The sequence below is a fragment of the Medicago truncatula genome, chromosome 4 (genome assembly GCF_003473485.1).
Source record: "Medicago truncatula cultivar Jemalong A17 chromosome 4, MtrunA17r5.0-ANR, whole genome shotgun sequence".
Lineage (NCBI taxonomy): Eukaryota > Viridiplantae > Streptophyta > Magnoliopsida > Fabales > Fabaceae > Medicago > Medicago truncatula.
The window spans coordinates 12,045,240-12,062,702 of record NC_053045.1 but is presented as its reverse complement, the minus strand read 5'-3'; the positions used below and the strand labels follow the sequence as shown (position 1 = coordinate 12,062,702).

Below are 17,463 nucleotides of genomic sequence, written 5' to 3'. Positions count from 1 at the left end.
CAGTATTGTTGTAAAAGGATTCTGAATGAATCATATCATTTATGAATACAACAGCCACAAAACATGAAGCAAGATGTGTGGTGAGGTTTTGCAAGAGAATACATGTGCGAATACTTGATAAAATCTGACCACTTTGTATGTCAAAACTTTGGAATAACAATGACTCCAGATAAATTTTAAAAAAAGTAAATAATAACAGCCTTTTACTGGGACCAAAGAACACTAAACCTAAGACAAACTAATAAAGCAATAATTGTCAAGATGCTGATAGAGATTCCACCCAAAAGAGCTTTATCAACAAAGTCCCACTTTCTCATGCTCCTTTCTTGCTTTAGATCAGATCCTGAGGCAAGTTCACTTTCTACCCTTTTGTGCAGATTCTTCCTTTTCCTTAGTATCCATCCAAACAAATTTTTGTTGTTTTGATTCTGTGGCAGCACTACAGTGTCTCTTGAATTGTCGGTCTTCACGAGAGTACTCTGACTGCAGCAGCTGTCAACATTTCCACAAGCACAAGATTCTGGCTCTTCTGAGATTTCACAAGTCTTGGTTTGGTTACAACAGAGAGAAGACATATCCTGAGTAGGAACCTGCTTGTTCAAAGCTTTATTGTCACTTGCAGGATTGATTGTCTCAATTACTTCCCCAAAAACCGACCACCTTCCCACAGATGTTATCTTGGCCAGAGCTGAACTTCCAAGCATGTCGTCTGGAGCAATTACGAGAACTTGTATATATCCCTTTGTATGACCAACCTTCAGCATTGAAGAAAAAATTAATTAGAGAAAAATACCATAAATGAATGCATTATATTACCCAGAAGTCACATGTTCAGAGTAGGTATATCTTGTGAGAGATATAATCTCCCACACCCTAGACAGCACCCTCCGGGCCATGGCTATGCTATTGGAGAACATCTCCAACCAACTAAAGTCTCAAATACTGTATTTCGAAAAACATTGTGTGACCATCGGGACTGTAAAAGTTTAGAAACAAATAACTGCTTTTTAATATTACACGTTAAAAATGTTGCACTAAAATTTGTCTCTGCTTATAATAAAAAATTTCCTGGCACTTTGGCAGGTTCATGACAATTAAAGGGTTTCAACAAAATAATCACGGTTGCCACAAATCCTAATGTTAATGGAATAAATTTAAAAGCAATAAAAACCAAATCATGATTCAATATCTACTACACTGCCTTACCAAGTGAACTCCATCAGTTGCAATATCAGTAATCCAAATTCTTTCCACTTTGCCTTCCATCCCAGAGTATGGCGTGAATGATTCAAATACATTTGTCAATTCACGGCTTCTTCTCTTCACCACATTACTTGGAACCTTTTTCATTCTTGCTGCAGGTGTCCCTGTTCATTTTTTTCATTAATAATGTCAGTTTGAAGATAATGAAAATATTTCAAAATGAACGTAAGATATCCTCTGGCATAAGCATCTTACACAAAGGGGGAATCTAGAATTGCTTAATTAAAGCTTGTTCGAACTTATCTCATGACGTACGCAGTTAAACTAACCAGTGTTTGAGTACACTAACAAAAACAGTTTATGATATAATAAGTTGTTTTTAACATATTTCAATAAGCTTCCTAAAATAGGTAATGAATAAGAACATATTTAATCCCTCTATCATAGTTTATTGAATAACTGTAAACTGTTAACTATTTATCCAGAACCATCCAAATTCTATTGGGCCTTTGGCCCAGTGGCAACTATTTAAATAAACAGAATATTATTTACCTTAGCATATGAACAGCACACTAAATTCAGATGATTATGAGAAACGAAATCAATCAAAATCACCTAAGATAGAGAGATTAGGGGAGGAAAAAAGGCAGATCGTGTATGTTGTATCATTAACAAAAAAATGGATCTCCACATTATATATTTTTTTCGTTGCAACAAATTAGAAAAATGTTTATGATAGTATTTTCTAGTCAGGCAAGAAACAATAACTCGCATAACACATAAGCACCTCTTAGTAACTATTCAAAAGGAAGGACGGAGACATCATGTAACCCTTTATAACAAGTGAGAAGGCATACAATAGCACCTAGAAAAAGTGGAATTGAAAATAGAGTAGAAGAACTTATCATCACTGCCTAATATTAAGTCCTGTCGGTGGCCTTAAAATTTATTTGGAGCACCCTTTTATTGCAAGAAAAAAATGGTGACAACCTAAATCTCCCCCCCTCCAAAACAAAAAAAAAAACAAGAACTGTTCATGCACAGAACCTAGTGGAGCCAAGATACCCTGCCTCTAAGCTATCATATTAGGCATCAGTTTCATCCTAAAAAATGAAATTATGGTTTTCAATATGATGATGTGCCAGATCACACACCTGGTCGAGGATAAAATTGTGAAATATGAACTTGAGAGAACTTGTATTCTTTTATGAGGTTAACAGTTTGCTCAAAATCTTCATCAGTTTCACCTGAAAAAGGCCAAGAAACAAGTGTTAGTATGATCAAGGCACTAGTATTATATACCATCCAGATTATCTATATCAATTCCAGATCATTTTAATCATGTGCTGTATAATCTCTAAGATTAAGAGAATCTTGTCTTACGATTTCTGTTGACAACAAGTGACACTGACACCCCAATTATTAGAACTCAGCAGTCATCTTGTCATTTACTATTATATTGGTGTATAAGAGTCTCAAGCTTAGAACATTTATTTGCATATTTTCATACATATCACTCCTCTTATTCACAAATTCAAGAGTTATTGTACTCTAGCCATTTGTTACACGTAGAATTAAGAAGGTTAGTAAAACATGTAATTAAGACCATCCACTAACCTGGAAATCCACATATTATATCAGTGGCAATCTGCATCCCCGGCACAAGCTCAGTTAAGGTATCTACAACAGTTCTGAACTCACCCACAGTATATTCTCGATTCATTGCCTGGGATATTCAGATTTGTCAATATACTATTTAGAATATCAGCATCACTAGTATTGTAAGGATTTTTATGACTTACACTCAAAATAGCATCACTTCCAGACTGAACTGGCACATGCAAAAAGGTGTAAACACATGGATGCCGTAAAACCTCTGCTATCTCTTTCAAGTGCTCAAGGATAAAAGGTGGATTGGTCATTCCAATACGCAGCATAGTGCTTCCATCAGCTGGTAATTCTGCTACTAAGGCATTCAATAAAGTTGGAAGGTTGACACCAATGTCACGACCTGTAAGACATCGTGATCTAAGAAACCATTGATATAAAACCTAAACTCAACATCAAAACATTTTGTATAACCTAATTGCTTGGATGTATATGCACTAGTCAAAAGGGAAATTTCTTCAGATCAGATCTACAAATGTCTTAAATAAGTGAAAGTAATTAAAAGAATCTGACCAATATTAGAAATTACCATATGCTCCGGTATCTTCACTGCTCAGCCATATTTCTTTAACTCCATCAGATACCACAGATTTTACACGCCCAGCCTGCATTAGTGATGAATTAACAGATGTGAGGAAAATAAAATAGTGCTCACATGTGTGTGAGATGTGAGGAAAATAAAATAGTGCCTGGATGTGTGTGTGTGTGTGTGTGTGTGTGTGAGATGTGAGGAAAATGAAATAGTGCGCGCGCAAATGTGTGCAGGAGGGAGACTGAGTGAGAGTATAAAACGTAGCTTACTACTAAAGTACTTACAAGGCTATCTATTGTGTAACTCCCTAGGTGACCCCGAGCATGTTTTGTCTTGCAATAAGTGCAAGCACCTAAACAACCAACATTAATTGGAAGAATCTCAACAAATTTGTTCTTTCTCACCTGTTACAGAGGTTGAAAAGCATAATACAACACCCAAATTAAATTAAATAACATAATACATATGGCAGAAAAGATATTTCCATACAAAATGAAGAGGAATTATAACAAGTTTGAAATCACACCTTTGGAAGGTCAAGCGCTGGCAATGTCTTACGGGTCAAAAGCCTCACTTCGTGACCTTTTAAAGTCTCCTCTACAACTTCAACGACGCGATCAATTTGCTGGACTCCTACAATGCTAATCCCTTCCAGCTCTTTCACATCTCGACTTCCTTGAGGGACACAGCCAGCAACAACTAGTGGTTTATTTGAAGATTTTCCTTTTGTTATGATGGTATCCATGGCAGATTGACTTGGGGACTTCACTGTGCAACTGCACCAGTAATTACTTAACATGATTTTCTTTTCCTACGTATATATGGTTTTCTAAAATATTATGCATTCATGATATATTGTTCACTTTAATAGCTTCAGATAATAAAAGACCGTACAGCCTATCTAAGACACTGATGCACCTGCCTCCATACACATGAATGACATAACACAATGAGACATTGAGACCGAAACAAAGGGTTTTAACATAGTTATTGGAATGTGGCTTGTAAACTCTAGAATCACAAACCTTTTGACTTGCAGGTTAATAAACAAAAGATATAAGGACAATCATAGAAAGCATTAGAACGGTTTGCAGTATGATTATTTATTCACACTATTACACACATATATGCACTTATAACCACATAAAGATATTAGAACAATAACTAGTTCTAGATTCTATGATATACTGACTGCAAGAAAGAAAACTAAAACTTCCAACGAGATCCACTGTCAAAACTGTTTTTCATCATCAAACCAATGGAGACAGCGCTGTCTGCTTCAATAAAATGGAATTTTTGATCACTCAATATCCATATCCTTTGAAATAGAACTGATTCTGAAAGGAAAATATTTGAAATTGAAATATGATAGATTGATTACGTTGAGGAAAAAGGGCCCTTGAGAACCATTTAGGTCTAAACAATTAATTTAGGGTTGACAATATAGTAATGTGTATGCAAGTAGCCATGCAGATACGAAACCCATGTTTATTATTATACATTAGTAACTACTTTCCAACAACCAAATCAATTACTTTTATACTTTTCTTGCCTAAGCTATAAAGAATATAGATAACAATCTACAAGAAAATACTATAACTAATTTTTCCCAAACTTATCCTTCAAAAATGGAGCCGGTAACAGAAATTTAAGTGCAGTACTGGTCATGGTTTCAGATTGCAGTCCGCAAAGGCAATTGCAGTCGTCAGGGAGATTTGAACTCACATCCTTGTGAGATATGAGTCACATCTATACCAAGTAGACTAACCTCTGTAGGTATGATGTAAGCTTATTTTTCTTCTCTTTATACGAATAAATATTATGTAAGTTTCTTTTTGGATAAGAGAAATGACTATTTTGCTACTTTCTCTTCCTCCACTTAGTTTTCCATCAATAAAAAATAATAATCGGCAAACGATACATAATATGGTCATTCATCCTTATCTACAGATAATGTTGTCAAATAGAGGCTACGATAGCTCTATAGCATAGCAGAATTTGAACAAATCATTATTGTTCCGCAATACACTATTCAGTATAAAAGCAATGTCAAATAGTGGCTATAGGAGCACAATAACACCGTACAATAACCAAATTTAAACAAACAGATATTTTCCGCGATTCGCAATTGACAACAATGTCGACGGTCCTTTCAAACTTACGAGAAGTGACATTATCATTTATCAACATGCCCCAAGTTTCCATATCCCCTAAATCCCATTCTATCTACAAATTCCATACCAAAAATTATATAACCTCAAAATTTTCTTGAATCAGCATAACCAACAAAAATCTCATAAAAATAATGAAAATAACAACAATTAAAAAGAGCGAAACATACGTGTTTATGAGCCATAGATCTGCTTCATCAGGATTATCACTCAATGAATACCCAAATGCTGAAAGCTGACCAGCCATATATTCACTATCACTCTGTTCAAATCAAAACAGTAATTAACCAATTAATTTTTTTTAAGAAGTAATTAACTAATGAATCAACACACCAACTCAATTAATCATCATAATCTTAATTAATTAAAATTATACATAATTCTTTGATCAAATTCAGCTTACCTGGTTATGAGAACATCCAAATGTCTTTATGAAAATCGTCTGCGAAAACAAAACAAAACAAAAATAATTAGAAATTAAAAAAAAAAAAAAAAAAGAGGAAGAAGATGAAGATGAAGAACCTGAGTGCCAGGGATTGAGGGTGAGGGTGAGGGTAAAAGTGAAGAGCGTTGAATCTTCTTCGTTGCAACGCCGACGGTAACGGAGGATAACGGAGAACGGAATCCCGGTGGAGCTCCGGTAGCGACTCCGATGAGTAAATCTTCAATGTCTTCCATTTCTTCTTCTTTTTCTTCTGTGCTGCTATGCTACTGCTCACACTCTCAAAAGCCCTAATGAAACAAATTCAAACGTATAGATTTATTCATTTGTATATAAGTTTTTATTTTATTTTTATTTTAATTAAATTTTATTCATTTTATATAACTTTAGTTTTTTTTTCCTCTAATTTTTTTTTAATGATTTTTGTTTTAAACCGTGTATTTTTCATATGCCATTGAACAAATTGATCTCTAGAGTCTTAGACGACATAATCCAAGAGTGTTTAGATAGGATGACACGAGTTTCTCTAACCTAATCAAAGTTCTGAGTTCGAATACATACTTGGGCCAGCAACATTAAACTTTTAGAAGAGTTTGTCACCTATTTATGCCATAATAAAAGTGATCAATAGATAATGAGCTTTTTGGTCACTTAATCTGATTTGTGTAGAAACAGAGTGTAGGTCCGAACACTAGGGCCTATGATGGGTGGTACCTAGGGTTGCACGGTTATAAATAGAGAGGTTGTGTCCTCTTTGCCATCACTCTGACGATTATGCTCATTAGTGGTTTGCCCCATCGAAAATCCCAAGTCCGGAGCATGTGAAAGGCAAAGGAAGACTCTTGTCTCAAATCTCGGCGAATCCGGTAATCAAGGTTTCAAAGTAAGTGTGTTCTAATTTCATATAATAACTCGATCTTTATGATTAAATTGCTTACAATGGTTTCTTGCCAGAAGAAAAGAGGGTTTTTGTATATTATGAACGGTTTTCAAGCCCTCTCATTTTTGTCTTTTGGTGGATCAAGTACTAATTGTACTAATTGTTTTCCTTTAAAGAGTGTGGTTATATATGAAGATGCCTTCCTAGTTCCTGATGGTGTTTTTAGGAATGTTGTATGCTAAAACAAATAGAGAAATAATATTTGTACATCCAATTTGTGACAACTATTGGACAACTTTCTATCTCATATGATGTTCTTTTCTTTTCTCTTCTTTTTTCTCTCTCCATTGTTTTTGACCAATAAAAAGAAAAAAAAAACAAGGTTATCATCAAAGTTGTGTTCAAATGGATTTAAATATATCACTACTCAAACAAATATGTTTCTATACTTACGTACAAAGTGTGGGAGAAATGCTATTTCCCTATATAAGTCTGGAATACTCTCTCTCTTTGTCAAAATTGTGTCGTTCTCGAGAGCTAGCTAGGTCACTTTTACTGAGTTTTTAGAAATGGAGCATCAAGAAATTAGTGTTGATATTTTTGATAAATTCACATGGAAGGTATTTGTCTAGCTAGCTTGAACATTGAGAAGTTTTACCCTACGCCTTTTGTCATGGGCAGATATACATGGACGATTATTATGTATTCACGCACACAAAAGGATTAAGTTGAATTTATTCAATTAACTCAACACCAACATGACAATTAGAAAAGAACTTAACCATGAGTTCAATGAAAGTTTCATAGGCTAGGGTTCGAGATCTTTCATGAAGATACCTACGCTTCAAGATCAAACAGAGTGAGAGAATGTCTATAAATAAGTGTGTAGAATGGACTACAGATAAATTTATATACTGGTCCTTTATTGAGAACCTTGCAATTAGTTTTGAACACTTCCATATATATTAATTTTTTTTGTTTTGTTTTTATAATAGTTTCTTTCTTTCATTTATTTTTTTGAGTAAAAAAATCTGATGGAAAACTCTCGTCACTTTTTGAGAATTTTGGTAAAGAACAGTCGGGTTTATATTATATGCTCACCCAAAACTTTCCACAAGTTATGCAAAGGAATATAATAGATCGAGAATTCACAGATAATTTGGAAATTTGAATCGTCTTCCTGAAACCACTTGGGACAAGTGAAAAAGCAACCATTACCTCTTCATCATCTTGTGCTAACTGACTCAATAAGTTAGGTGAAAGGAGATTCCGCAGATGTCTATGGTATAATTTGTTCCTAATCAATTTTTTTTTCCAGAGAAATTCTTGCATGCAAACACACCTAACACATAAGGTTTTACAAACAACTACTAATAACTTAACACCTCATTTATTTATGTTAAAATTTTTTTTTGGAAATATTGAAGTTGTCGTGCAGTATTTCTCTCTCGTGTAGTGGCACTTCCAAACCGTTTCTTCTTCTTTTGTTTTCTCTATGAACTTTTTCTACATGTCAACAAACAAGAGACTTACTTAGTTGTTTTTTTTTTTTTAAAAAAAAAAAAAGGAATTATTAGTTGTTTCTTGTATGATGCAAAGATTATGTCCTGACAATTGTCTCTATTCCTCAAAGGAAATATATGTACTAGTGGAACAACAACTTAGAAACATTATTAGCAAGTGGATTCAAAATGCAGAGAAGGCCTTACTTAGTTAATAATCACGACACTAATATTATGTCCTATACAGGTCAATGACAAAAGAACAACATTGATTATGAAGAGGAAGCATTCAAATCAAATGTATTGAATTAATGGAAGAAAATCCAAATTGTAATCAAAAGAGTCTTAGTCTTGTACTCCCATATTGTATTGATTAGATACTAAGTTGTAATCAAAAGAATGTTTTTTGTTGAAAGTATTTGTAAAATAAAACAAAGTCTTGTATCCACAAGAAAGAAACAGAGAAATGGATTCTTTTAAAGATGAGAGCAAAGACCCCAATTCATTTTTAGGTGCTATGAGGGAGGAAAAAATTATGGAAATAGTTAGACAGAAGAGAAAACAAAAGAAGAAAAAAATGGTTTGGAAGTGCCACTACACGAGAGGGAAATGCTGCACTGACAACTTCAATATTTCCAATTTTTTTTTTTTTTAACATAAATAAATGAGGTGTCAAGTTATTAGTGGTTGTTTGTTAAACCTTATGTGTTAGGTACGTTTGCATGCAAAAATTTCTCTTTTTTCCATAGGTGTCTCTTATGTCCAATGCTCCTCATTATCTTCTTTTGTTGAGAATTGTTGTTGACACATTGTCATTGGTTGAAAACACTAGTAATTTACCTAAATGTCCATCGGCAGTTAACTGCCGAATTATAGAATCGGCTGCAATTAGTAAACTACTGAGGAAAACTGAAAACTTCGGCAGTTAACTGCCGAGAAAACCTCAAACCTGTTTTTTTTTTTTTTGACAAAAATCATAAATTGTCATTAATAATATTTATTGATTTTGAATGTTTCAATCATTATTTTGGTACGTTTCAAACAATTGCAGTATTATACTTATGCGTATATATCTTAATAAGAATGGCATTTAAATCAGTGTAAAAATTAAGCATTTGAATATTGTTTTGCATATTACTTAAATAAAAATAATAATAATAAATCGTTAAAATAATTGTGCACAACGATTTTTTTTTAAGGTATAATATGTTGTTATATTTTCTACATTAAAATAATTGTGCACAAATATTTTTTTATTTATTGAAGTAATTTGCAAAATAATATTCAGATGCTTAATTTTTACACTTATTCAAATGTTTTTGGAGGACCTAAATGCTCTTTTTATTTATAATGTTTTTTGTTGTTGCATTTTTTTTATTGAATCACCATTTTAGGTCCATTAATTACCGATGACAAACATTTTTATTTTTTGTTGTTGCGTTTTTCATGTTAATTAAAGTAATAATATCTGAAATATTAGTATAAAGTAATAATAGGTTAGTCAAACCTATGAATAATGACAGACATCAATGAAATTAATTACTAATAATTACAAATATAATTATTCTATCATTTGTAACGTTTTTATTGTTGCATTTTTTTTTATTGAATAATCATTTTAGGCCCATTAACTACAGATTGCAGATATTATTCATCTCTCATATTTCTTCATTTATGGCAACAAAATCATAAAAATAATTTTGTTTAATTCCTTAAAAGGATTAAAGAATTAAATTTAATTAAGGAAAATTTAGGCGTATTTTCTTATTTAATTTCAGGTTTAAAATTCCTCGACAGTTAACTGTCGAAGTTTTCCTCGACAGTTAACTGCAGCCGGTTCTTTAGAATTTCGGCAATTAACCGCCAAAAGACATTTGAATAATTTACTCGTGTTTCTAAGCCAAACCAAATGTGTCAACAACAATACTCTCTTTTATTTCATCAATAGCAATATGTTCTTATTCTCTTAACACCAATATTTCATCATATATGCGTTTAGAGGGATCAAGGTCCACAAGAACTCACACATACTGACAAAAAACTCTATTCTTCCTGGCCACATCAACGGACAATGACGTACTAACCCCGCTTGAAATCTCAAAAATAATTTTCTGCCTCCAATATTCTTGAGGAAGATAAAAAATTTGGATCCATATTTGAGCTTGAGTCTAATTAAACTCAACTCGACTCAATATTCTAAGATTAGTGCAATTCAGGTTGTCAAACTTGAGAGTCTAATTAAACTCCTCAAACTTATTTAGCGACTTAATTCGACTTATAAAAAAAATGGACTCAACTCATATATTTATAAGAGTTTATCGAATATTAAAATAACTAAACTAGATATCGATTTTATCATATTATTTTTTTTGAATTTGTAACACTTTATTACTAGAAAGAGAGTTTACATAGGAGTTAACTTGTTTTTTAATCTAAAATTGTAAACCGGTAAGATTTAAGAGTTAACTCGTGAGTGTAACAACTTAACTACACATGAATACAACAAGCAACATCCAAAACATAAAGCATACAACCCAAACACAATTCAAAACAAAACCCTACTTGGCTCCACAATGATTTTTCCAGTAGCATGGCCATCAATGATCTTAGACCAAGCATATTCAGCTTTGCCCAAAGGAAACTTGGAGTCAATTATTGTCTTAAGTTTTCCATCTTTCACTAATTCAGCTAGATGTTCTAAGCCCTCACGTTTGATAGTTACAATAAAAGGTACCCACAACTTCTTTGAAAAGGTAAGTTTCTTCAACGCATATTTCATCAATGAACTTGGTCCAGGTGTTAAATCTACAACAATTCCATTTTCTGTCAAATTTGGTTCAAAAGTTGACCATGGTATTCCAGCAGTACAATGTATTACTGCATCATATTTCCTACCAGATGGACTCTTCAGTGATGCTCCCTCTGGAGTCTTGTAGTCGAGAACCTCATCGGCGCCTAAGCTCTTGATAAGCTCAATATTTCTAGCACCACAAGTGGCTGTGACATGGTTGTTTCCTAGTTTGGCAAGTTGAACTGCATATACACCTACGCCACCTGAAGCAGCGGTTACCAGAATGTTTTTGGGTTCACCAGTACGATCAAGTTTAATTCCTGCCATTTTTGTGATGGCATCATGAGCCGCGAGACCGGCTACAGGTAAACCGGCACCTTCAGCAGCTGAGACTTCAGATGGTCTCAAAGTTGTTAAGCTCTCGCTAGCCACCGCAAACTCAGCTAGTCCACCCCCATCCTGTTATTTAACAAAACATGAAATAAATATTAATAGATAATAACGAGTAATGTATCTAATGTGAGTGTGCGAGCGTATATAATTGAAAATTATATATAGAATTGAAAATCATTTCATATTCATGAAATTGTGTTGCAATTTACACTTGAAATTGAGACCATAGGAAGAAATGAGAAGTAACACAAAGAAGTAAAAGAAAGAGATACTTACTTGATTGTTGAGTTTAGCAATAACTTTGTCTCCAACTTTGAAATCTTTAACTTGTGATCCAAAATCTACTACCTCTCCTGCTACATCGGTGCCTGAATCAAAGTCACAAAACAAAGAAATGTAAATTATGTCTTTATTTGGCAAGAGAAAAAATAGTTTAATCCAAACGGAGCTTAATAAAAAAAAAAGGATAAGATAATCATACAAGGAGTGAAGGGAAATTTTCGAGGCAATAAATAGCGAAGAAGACCATCTTGAATCTTCCAATCAACTGGATTAATGCTACTTGCTTCCACTTTGATTAAAACTTCATTGGCCTTTGGAGTTGGAATATGAACTTCAACATGCTGCTTAAAACAAACCAACAATATTGAATTGAATTAGAGTGACTCATGCAAATGTAAATGGAATTATAGTACTTTCTATGTTTTGGAATCATGCTGTCCCTTTTTGTATGTTTTTTTAACGGAAAACAATTTTTATATATGTATCTCTATATATAGAGAAAGCGCTTTTACTTTCCATATTTGCAAGATAGTCAGGGCTATATTTGAGCAGGGCGAGGAGGGCGACGCCGACCGCCTAGGCCTAAAAACATAAGTATCAAATTTGGGCCCCAACAAAAAAAATAAAATCGGGTTCATTAGGCCTTAAAAAAGTTACTTAAATTCTAATGGGAGGTGTGATTGTTAGTAGGGTTAATAGGTCTTTACCCCCTGTAATATAGGTCATTTCTGGTTTTTTCCCCTGTAAAATTTTTATTTTGATTAAAATATTTTTGTTTTGATTTACCCTCCTATTAGGCCAAACAAAAACCAATTTTATTTTATTTTTTCAAGAAAATTTCATTTTTGTTTGGCCTATTAGGGGGGTAAATCAAAACAAAAATATTTCACGGGGGTGAATCAAAATAAAAATTTTACAGGGGAGAAAACAAAAAATAACCTATATTATAGGAGGTAAAGACCTATTAATCTTTGTTAGTAACAGACTTCGTTCTTTGCTGACCAATTTATAATTTATCGTGATGTTATAAAGGGAGTTCAAAATCAAAGCCTTTCACCATCCCAAACTCTTCCGTCAAAATAAATTTGAAAATTTAATTCAAATTGTTGCCATAGGCCACAAAATTCTCAAAAACGGCCCTGAAGATAGTAGTAGTAACTAGTAAGTACTATGCATTACCTTAAACAACTTAATATGAGGACCGAGGAGACAAAAGCTTAATGAAAGAACAACAAAAAACACACTGCTCTCTCCGATCCTATACAAATAAAAAGTTAGAGGTGTTCGGACAATCAACATGCTTTTATATCATTTACTTTAGACATTTTCGGTTTTCTAACACTCGAGGTTGTTGATCTTCTACATTGAGTTTACGAGGATTGATTTTGTCATTCAAAAAAGAATTAACGGCGCAGCTTGTTGCCTGCTTGCCGATTATTCATTTGTAAGTAATTATTTATATATATAAAATTAAAGTTTATAAAGAGTGACACCTTCATCTTACAAATCCGTTTTGTAAAGATAAATTAAAGTTAATATAAAAATCTAATGTGATATCAGAATATATTGATTCGATTCACCTATGATTTATATTCACAAATCAAAATCAATACTACCGAGTGTGAAGAAGTGTATTAGGAAAATCAAAACCCACGTAAAGTAAAGATTTTTTACTTCCTCAACTTGGCGATAAAGTTCAAATTATACTACGTGAGATGTTTGTATTTAGCGTTAGACATTGTCTAAAATAGATTGAAGTGACTGTTAAATGAGTGATGATTACCTTAAGTCCAGAAGGACCTCCATCATAGGAATTCCTTTAATAATGAAATTCCTTTTATCAGATTTTCTAATATAGTACAATAAAATAATAAATTTTAGTAAAATAAAATTCATTAACCGTGAGGTAAGTATACAAAAATCATACTATTTTCTCAGATCTTATGTATAAAAAAAATTTGAGTCAATAAAAATGAATGTATTTTAGATTAACAACATAATTTTTTGTTGATTCAATTTTTTTTATATATTAAATCGTAAGGATAACCTAAAATGGAATATAAACAAAAAAAAATATAGTGATGTATATGATTAAAAATTTAGTCAATATATATCAATTTTTCAACTACTTTTTTCCCTTCTATTTTAGTATGGATTATTTATACTTTGAAAGAAATGATAAATGAGTGATGATTACCTTAAGTCCAGAAGAACCTCCATCATAGGAATCGTACTGAACTGCATGCATGAGTTTGATAGCCATGTGATATATTATCTTTCTATATCGTACCACACTCTACACTTAAGAGTCTAGTTTGGTTTAAGTGACACCACAACTCACTTTTTTATAGACCTCTTCACTAGGGTTTTAAATTTATTTTTAGATTTTTTAAATTAGTTTAATATAGCATGTGTTTTGCAAGGGACGTAGTACTATTTTATTTTCTTCTGAGTCAAGTTTTGTTCACATTTTCTTAAAAAGAAAAAAAAGTTTGTTCACATTTACTGCTCTGTCCTATAGAGCTTCGTGAAGATTCTATATTTGTTATGATATTTATAAAACTAGTTTAATATGCACGTGTACATTAGCTGATTGGATTTTGTAAAGTATTGAATTAAATATTCTTAGATTTAATTAAATGATTTAAAAATGTAACTGTCTAATTTTTTTTTTACGATTAAATAATGTTATTGTTAAGCTTGAAAGCTGTGTCATTATTTTTTGTTTGAAAGAACAAAAGAAAATAATAATTTATTAATGATGAAGCACATGGTGTGCCTCAATGTACAACATAATTTGTTTTAATCGGCGCCGACTGAAGACTACCGATCGCATGTGCTGGATATACATTTGATTTGGTTCTAAATAAATATGAGATTTGGTGTAAGTTCATAACCTTTACACCTGTTATCAATGACTCAAAGGATCCTATTTCGTGTCAAAAATATTAACTACCAAGTCATAAAACCACCACTAAAAATCTGAATGTTATGAACTAAACTTGTTTGCAGATCGGTGTAAGAAATATATGTATCGGTTGATTGAGCAATGCCGAAATCCAAAATGAAGAAATGCATACATCGATTGCTAACTGATAGAATTCTGGCAAGTGTACAAAAAACTATCGAAGTAGTAATAAATATCATTTTACAAGGACTGTATTAATCTCAATTTTTAGCAATGACGTTATTGTTTAGAATATGTAAAGGTTATTTAGTTTGCCTTAGGCAGTAGATTTGAGTGCAACAAAAAGTAAATATAGAATTTGTTTGGAAAATATATCGGAGATGAATGATTAAACCGGTGAATCCGCTATTGTCCTATGTGAATAGTTTACCTCTCTTCACTCTCAATGATTATTCTTTCTTTAAGACAAATTAACTAATTAGTTTGATCAATCTTTTGACTCAAAACTCTTTCCTAAGTTATAACCTATTAATCTCTTAAACCGATTGAACAACCGCATAAGCTATGTCTGAACGTTAATTCCTAAGTCATAACTCGCAACTTCCTATCTCTAGTTTCATATGTAAAGTTAAACATAATTACTATTTTAGGATTAAAAGATAGGGTTACTAGTCAATTAATACCTAAGGTCAATTAACATGACTAAAAGAAGTTAGGGTTAATAGTCATGCAAACAATCATAATAAAAGCAATGAACACAAATAATTTTGAATAAAGATTGTATAACATTGATAATAAAGAGAGTTTCAACTACTTGGATCACATATTACAATAGATTCATCATGTCTCAATCAAACCAAGAGTTTAGCTACTCATAACTAAACAAAATTTACTTGAAAGGAACAACAAAAACAAAACAATTTTTTTATCAAAATGTTCAAAGTTTAGAGGGAACCTACAATGGATTATTAGATCATCGCATTTGACTAAGAGAAATTCTAGAATTGGTATTGAAACTACATCTTCACTTAAAACCTTAAGACATCAAGTATATTTGTCATCTCACGTATATATTGTCAATATATACTCTTGCATCCAATGTATAAGTTTAACTCACCCATGACACATTAACATCTCTCCCTTAAGTGTGGGACTCTTTATATTTGTGATTTGGTGAGATAGAAAAATAAAGTCAGAGGCACAACATGGTAAAAAAAATGTGGGTTTGCATTGGTTTCATAGTGGGATTTTTTGTTCCTTTCTTTCATGTAAAGAGTGAAAGTAAAGTATAAAAAGAAAAAGAAAAAAAAATTTGAACTTGAGAGAAATGATAAAGAAAAAAGTAAGGAGTGTGTGTTTATTCGTTAGAGCATAGGGAATAGAGTTAGATGCATGGTAATTTTATGGATTTATCGAAGGAGTTGAAGATTACTGAATAAATATGCTACCAAAATATTAAACTCATTTAAAAATACCCCATCAATTTAAAATGTCTAATTATTATGTATTTTGTCAACTCAACAAAACACATTTACATTTTTTGAATGAAATCTAATGGCATTTAAAAATTATAATTTAAGGTAAAAAAAAAAGAGTTAAACAAATGACACCAAAAAACTAACAAAACTAATTGTCACAATGTTGGGTTTTCCAAAGGAGCTTAAAATGGGTTGTATAATCAAATTAGGTTAAAAGCAATCAAACAAGTGAGATTGAACTCAAATCTTCATCCAAAGGCTTAAGACATTAAATATGGATCATCACACTTATATGTTGTTCAACATTTACTCTTGCATACAATATCAAATTTTAAGTCACACTTTACATATTAACATCTCTTCAATAAGTGTCAGACTCTCTATGTTTGTGATCCTCCAACAAAAACCACTCCCGCTCCCCTGCAATGTTGATGCGAGATATCATATCACAATTGGGCTTTCGGAGAGAGCCAACTATTGTGGATTAACACATTTGAGAAAGAGCAACCACACAAGTGAAAATGCTACAACATCTTCATCCAAAATTTTAAGGCTTAAGTATAAGTTTTTTTCTTTTCACTTATTTGTTGTTCAGCTTTCACTTTTTTATCAATGTTGTCATTTATTACATCATAATAATATCTCCATCAATTATGACGAAATTCTAACCCGTATTTGACACGGATGTCTATACTAGTGCAATAAAAAACAATATACAATTTAACCATTATAAAGTTTAAACATCGAATTTGTCGAGAAAAAAGTTTAAACATTGAAGAAGGAAATGACGCGCAATAATCCCATTAAAGAATATCAACTATCAAGTCATAAAACACCACTAAAAAAACTGAATGTTATGAACTAAATTTGTTAGCAAATGGCTGGAAGAAATGCATATCGATTGATTGAGCAATGCCGAATGTAACACCCCAATTTTCTATTTTTAATTAATTCTACGATTTTTAATAAGTTGAGTTTTGATTATTATTATTGTTGATGCTTCTTGTGCTTGAGTATTATTTTGTTGTTGAGAAAATAGAAATAATGATGTGGAGTGGGAGGTGGTTTGAAAAAATTAAAAAGAAACGAAGAGGAGAGTCCTAAAAAAATAAATGAAGAGTCGTGGGTGTAGAAAGTAAGATTTTAATAAGTGGGGGAGGGGAGAAGTAAAAGAGTAGTGCGTAAGAAATAAAGGCAATTATAACGATTAGTG

The 17,463-nt window shown here is 32.2% G+C and overlaps 2 protein-coding genes across 2 annotated transcripts; both read right to left on the bottom strand.

Moving 5' to 3' along the window:
• Window positions 1-5: 5 nt before the first annotated feature.
• On the bottom strand, window positions 6-6,326 carry LOC25491785 (threonylcarbamoyladenosine tRNA methylthiotransferase). Its single transcript, XM_013599807.3, has 11 exons — window positions 6,097-6,326; window positions 5,978-6,016; window positions 5,745-5,836; window positions 3,930-4,179; window positions 3,688-3,807; window positions 3,401-3,476; window positions 3,006-3,214; window positions 2,821-2,929; window positions 2,358-2,450; window positions 1,207-1,367; window positions 6-755 (listed from the first exon to the last, which is right to left on the bottom strand). The coding sequence occupies exons 1-11, from the start codon at window positions 6,250-6,252 to the stop codon at window positions 204-206; spliced, it is 1,857 nt and encodes a 618-aa protein (XP_013455261.1). The 5' UTR covers window positions 6,253-6,326; the 3' UTR covers window positions 6-203.
• Window positions 6,327-10,852: 4,526 nt separating this feature from the next.
• On the bottom strand, window positions 10,853-14,197 carry LOC25491784 (chloroplast envelope quinone oxidoreductase homolog). Its single transcript, XM_013599806.3, has 4 exons — window positions 14,062-14,197; window positions 12,064-12,205; window positions 11,859-11,950; window positions 10,853-11,648 (listed from the first exon to the last, which is right to left on the bottom strand). The coding sequence occupies exons 1-4, from the start codon at window positions 14,125-14,127 to the stop codon at window positions 10,944-10,946; spliced, it is 1,005 nt and encodes a 334-aa protein (XP_013455260.1). The 5' UTR covers window positions 14,128-14,197; the 3' UTR covers window positions 10,853-10,943.
• Window positions 14,198-17,463: the final 3,266 nt, after the last annotated feature.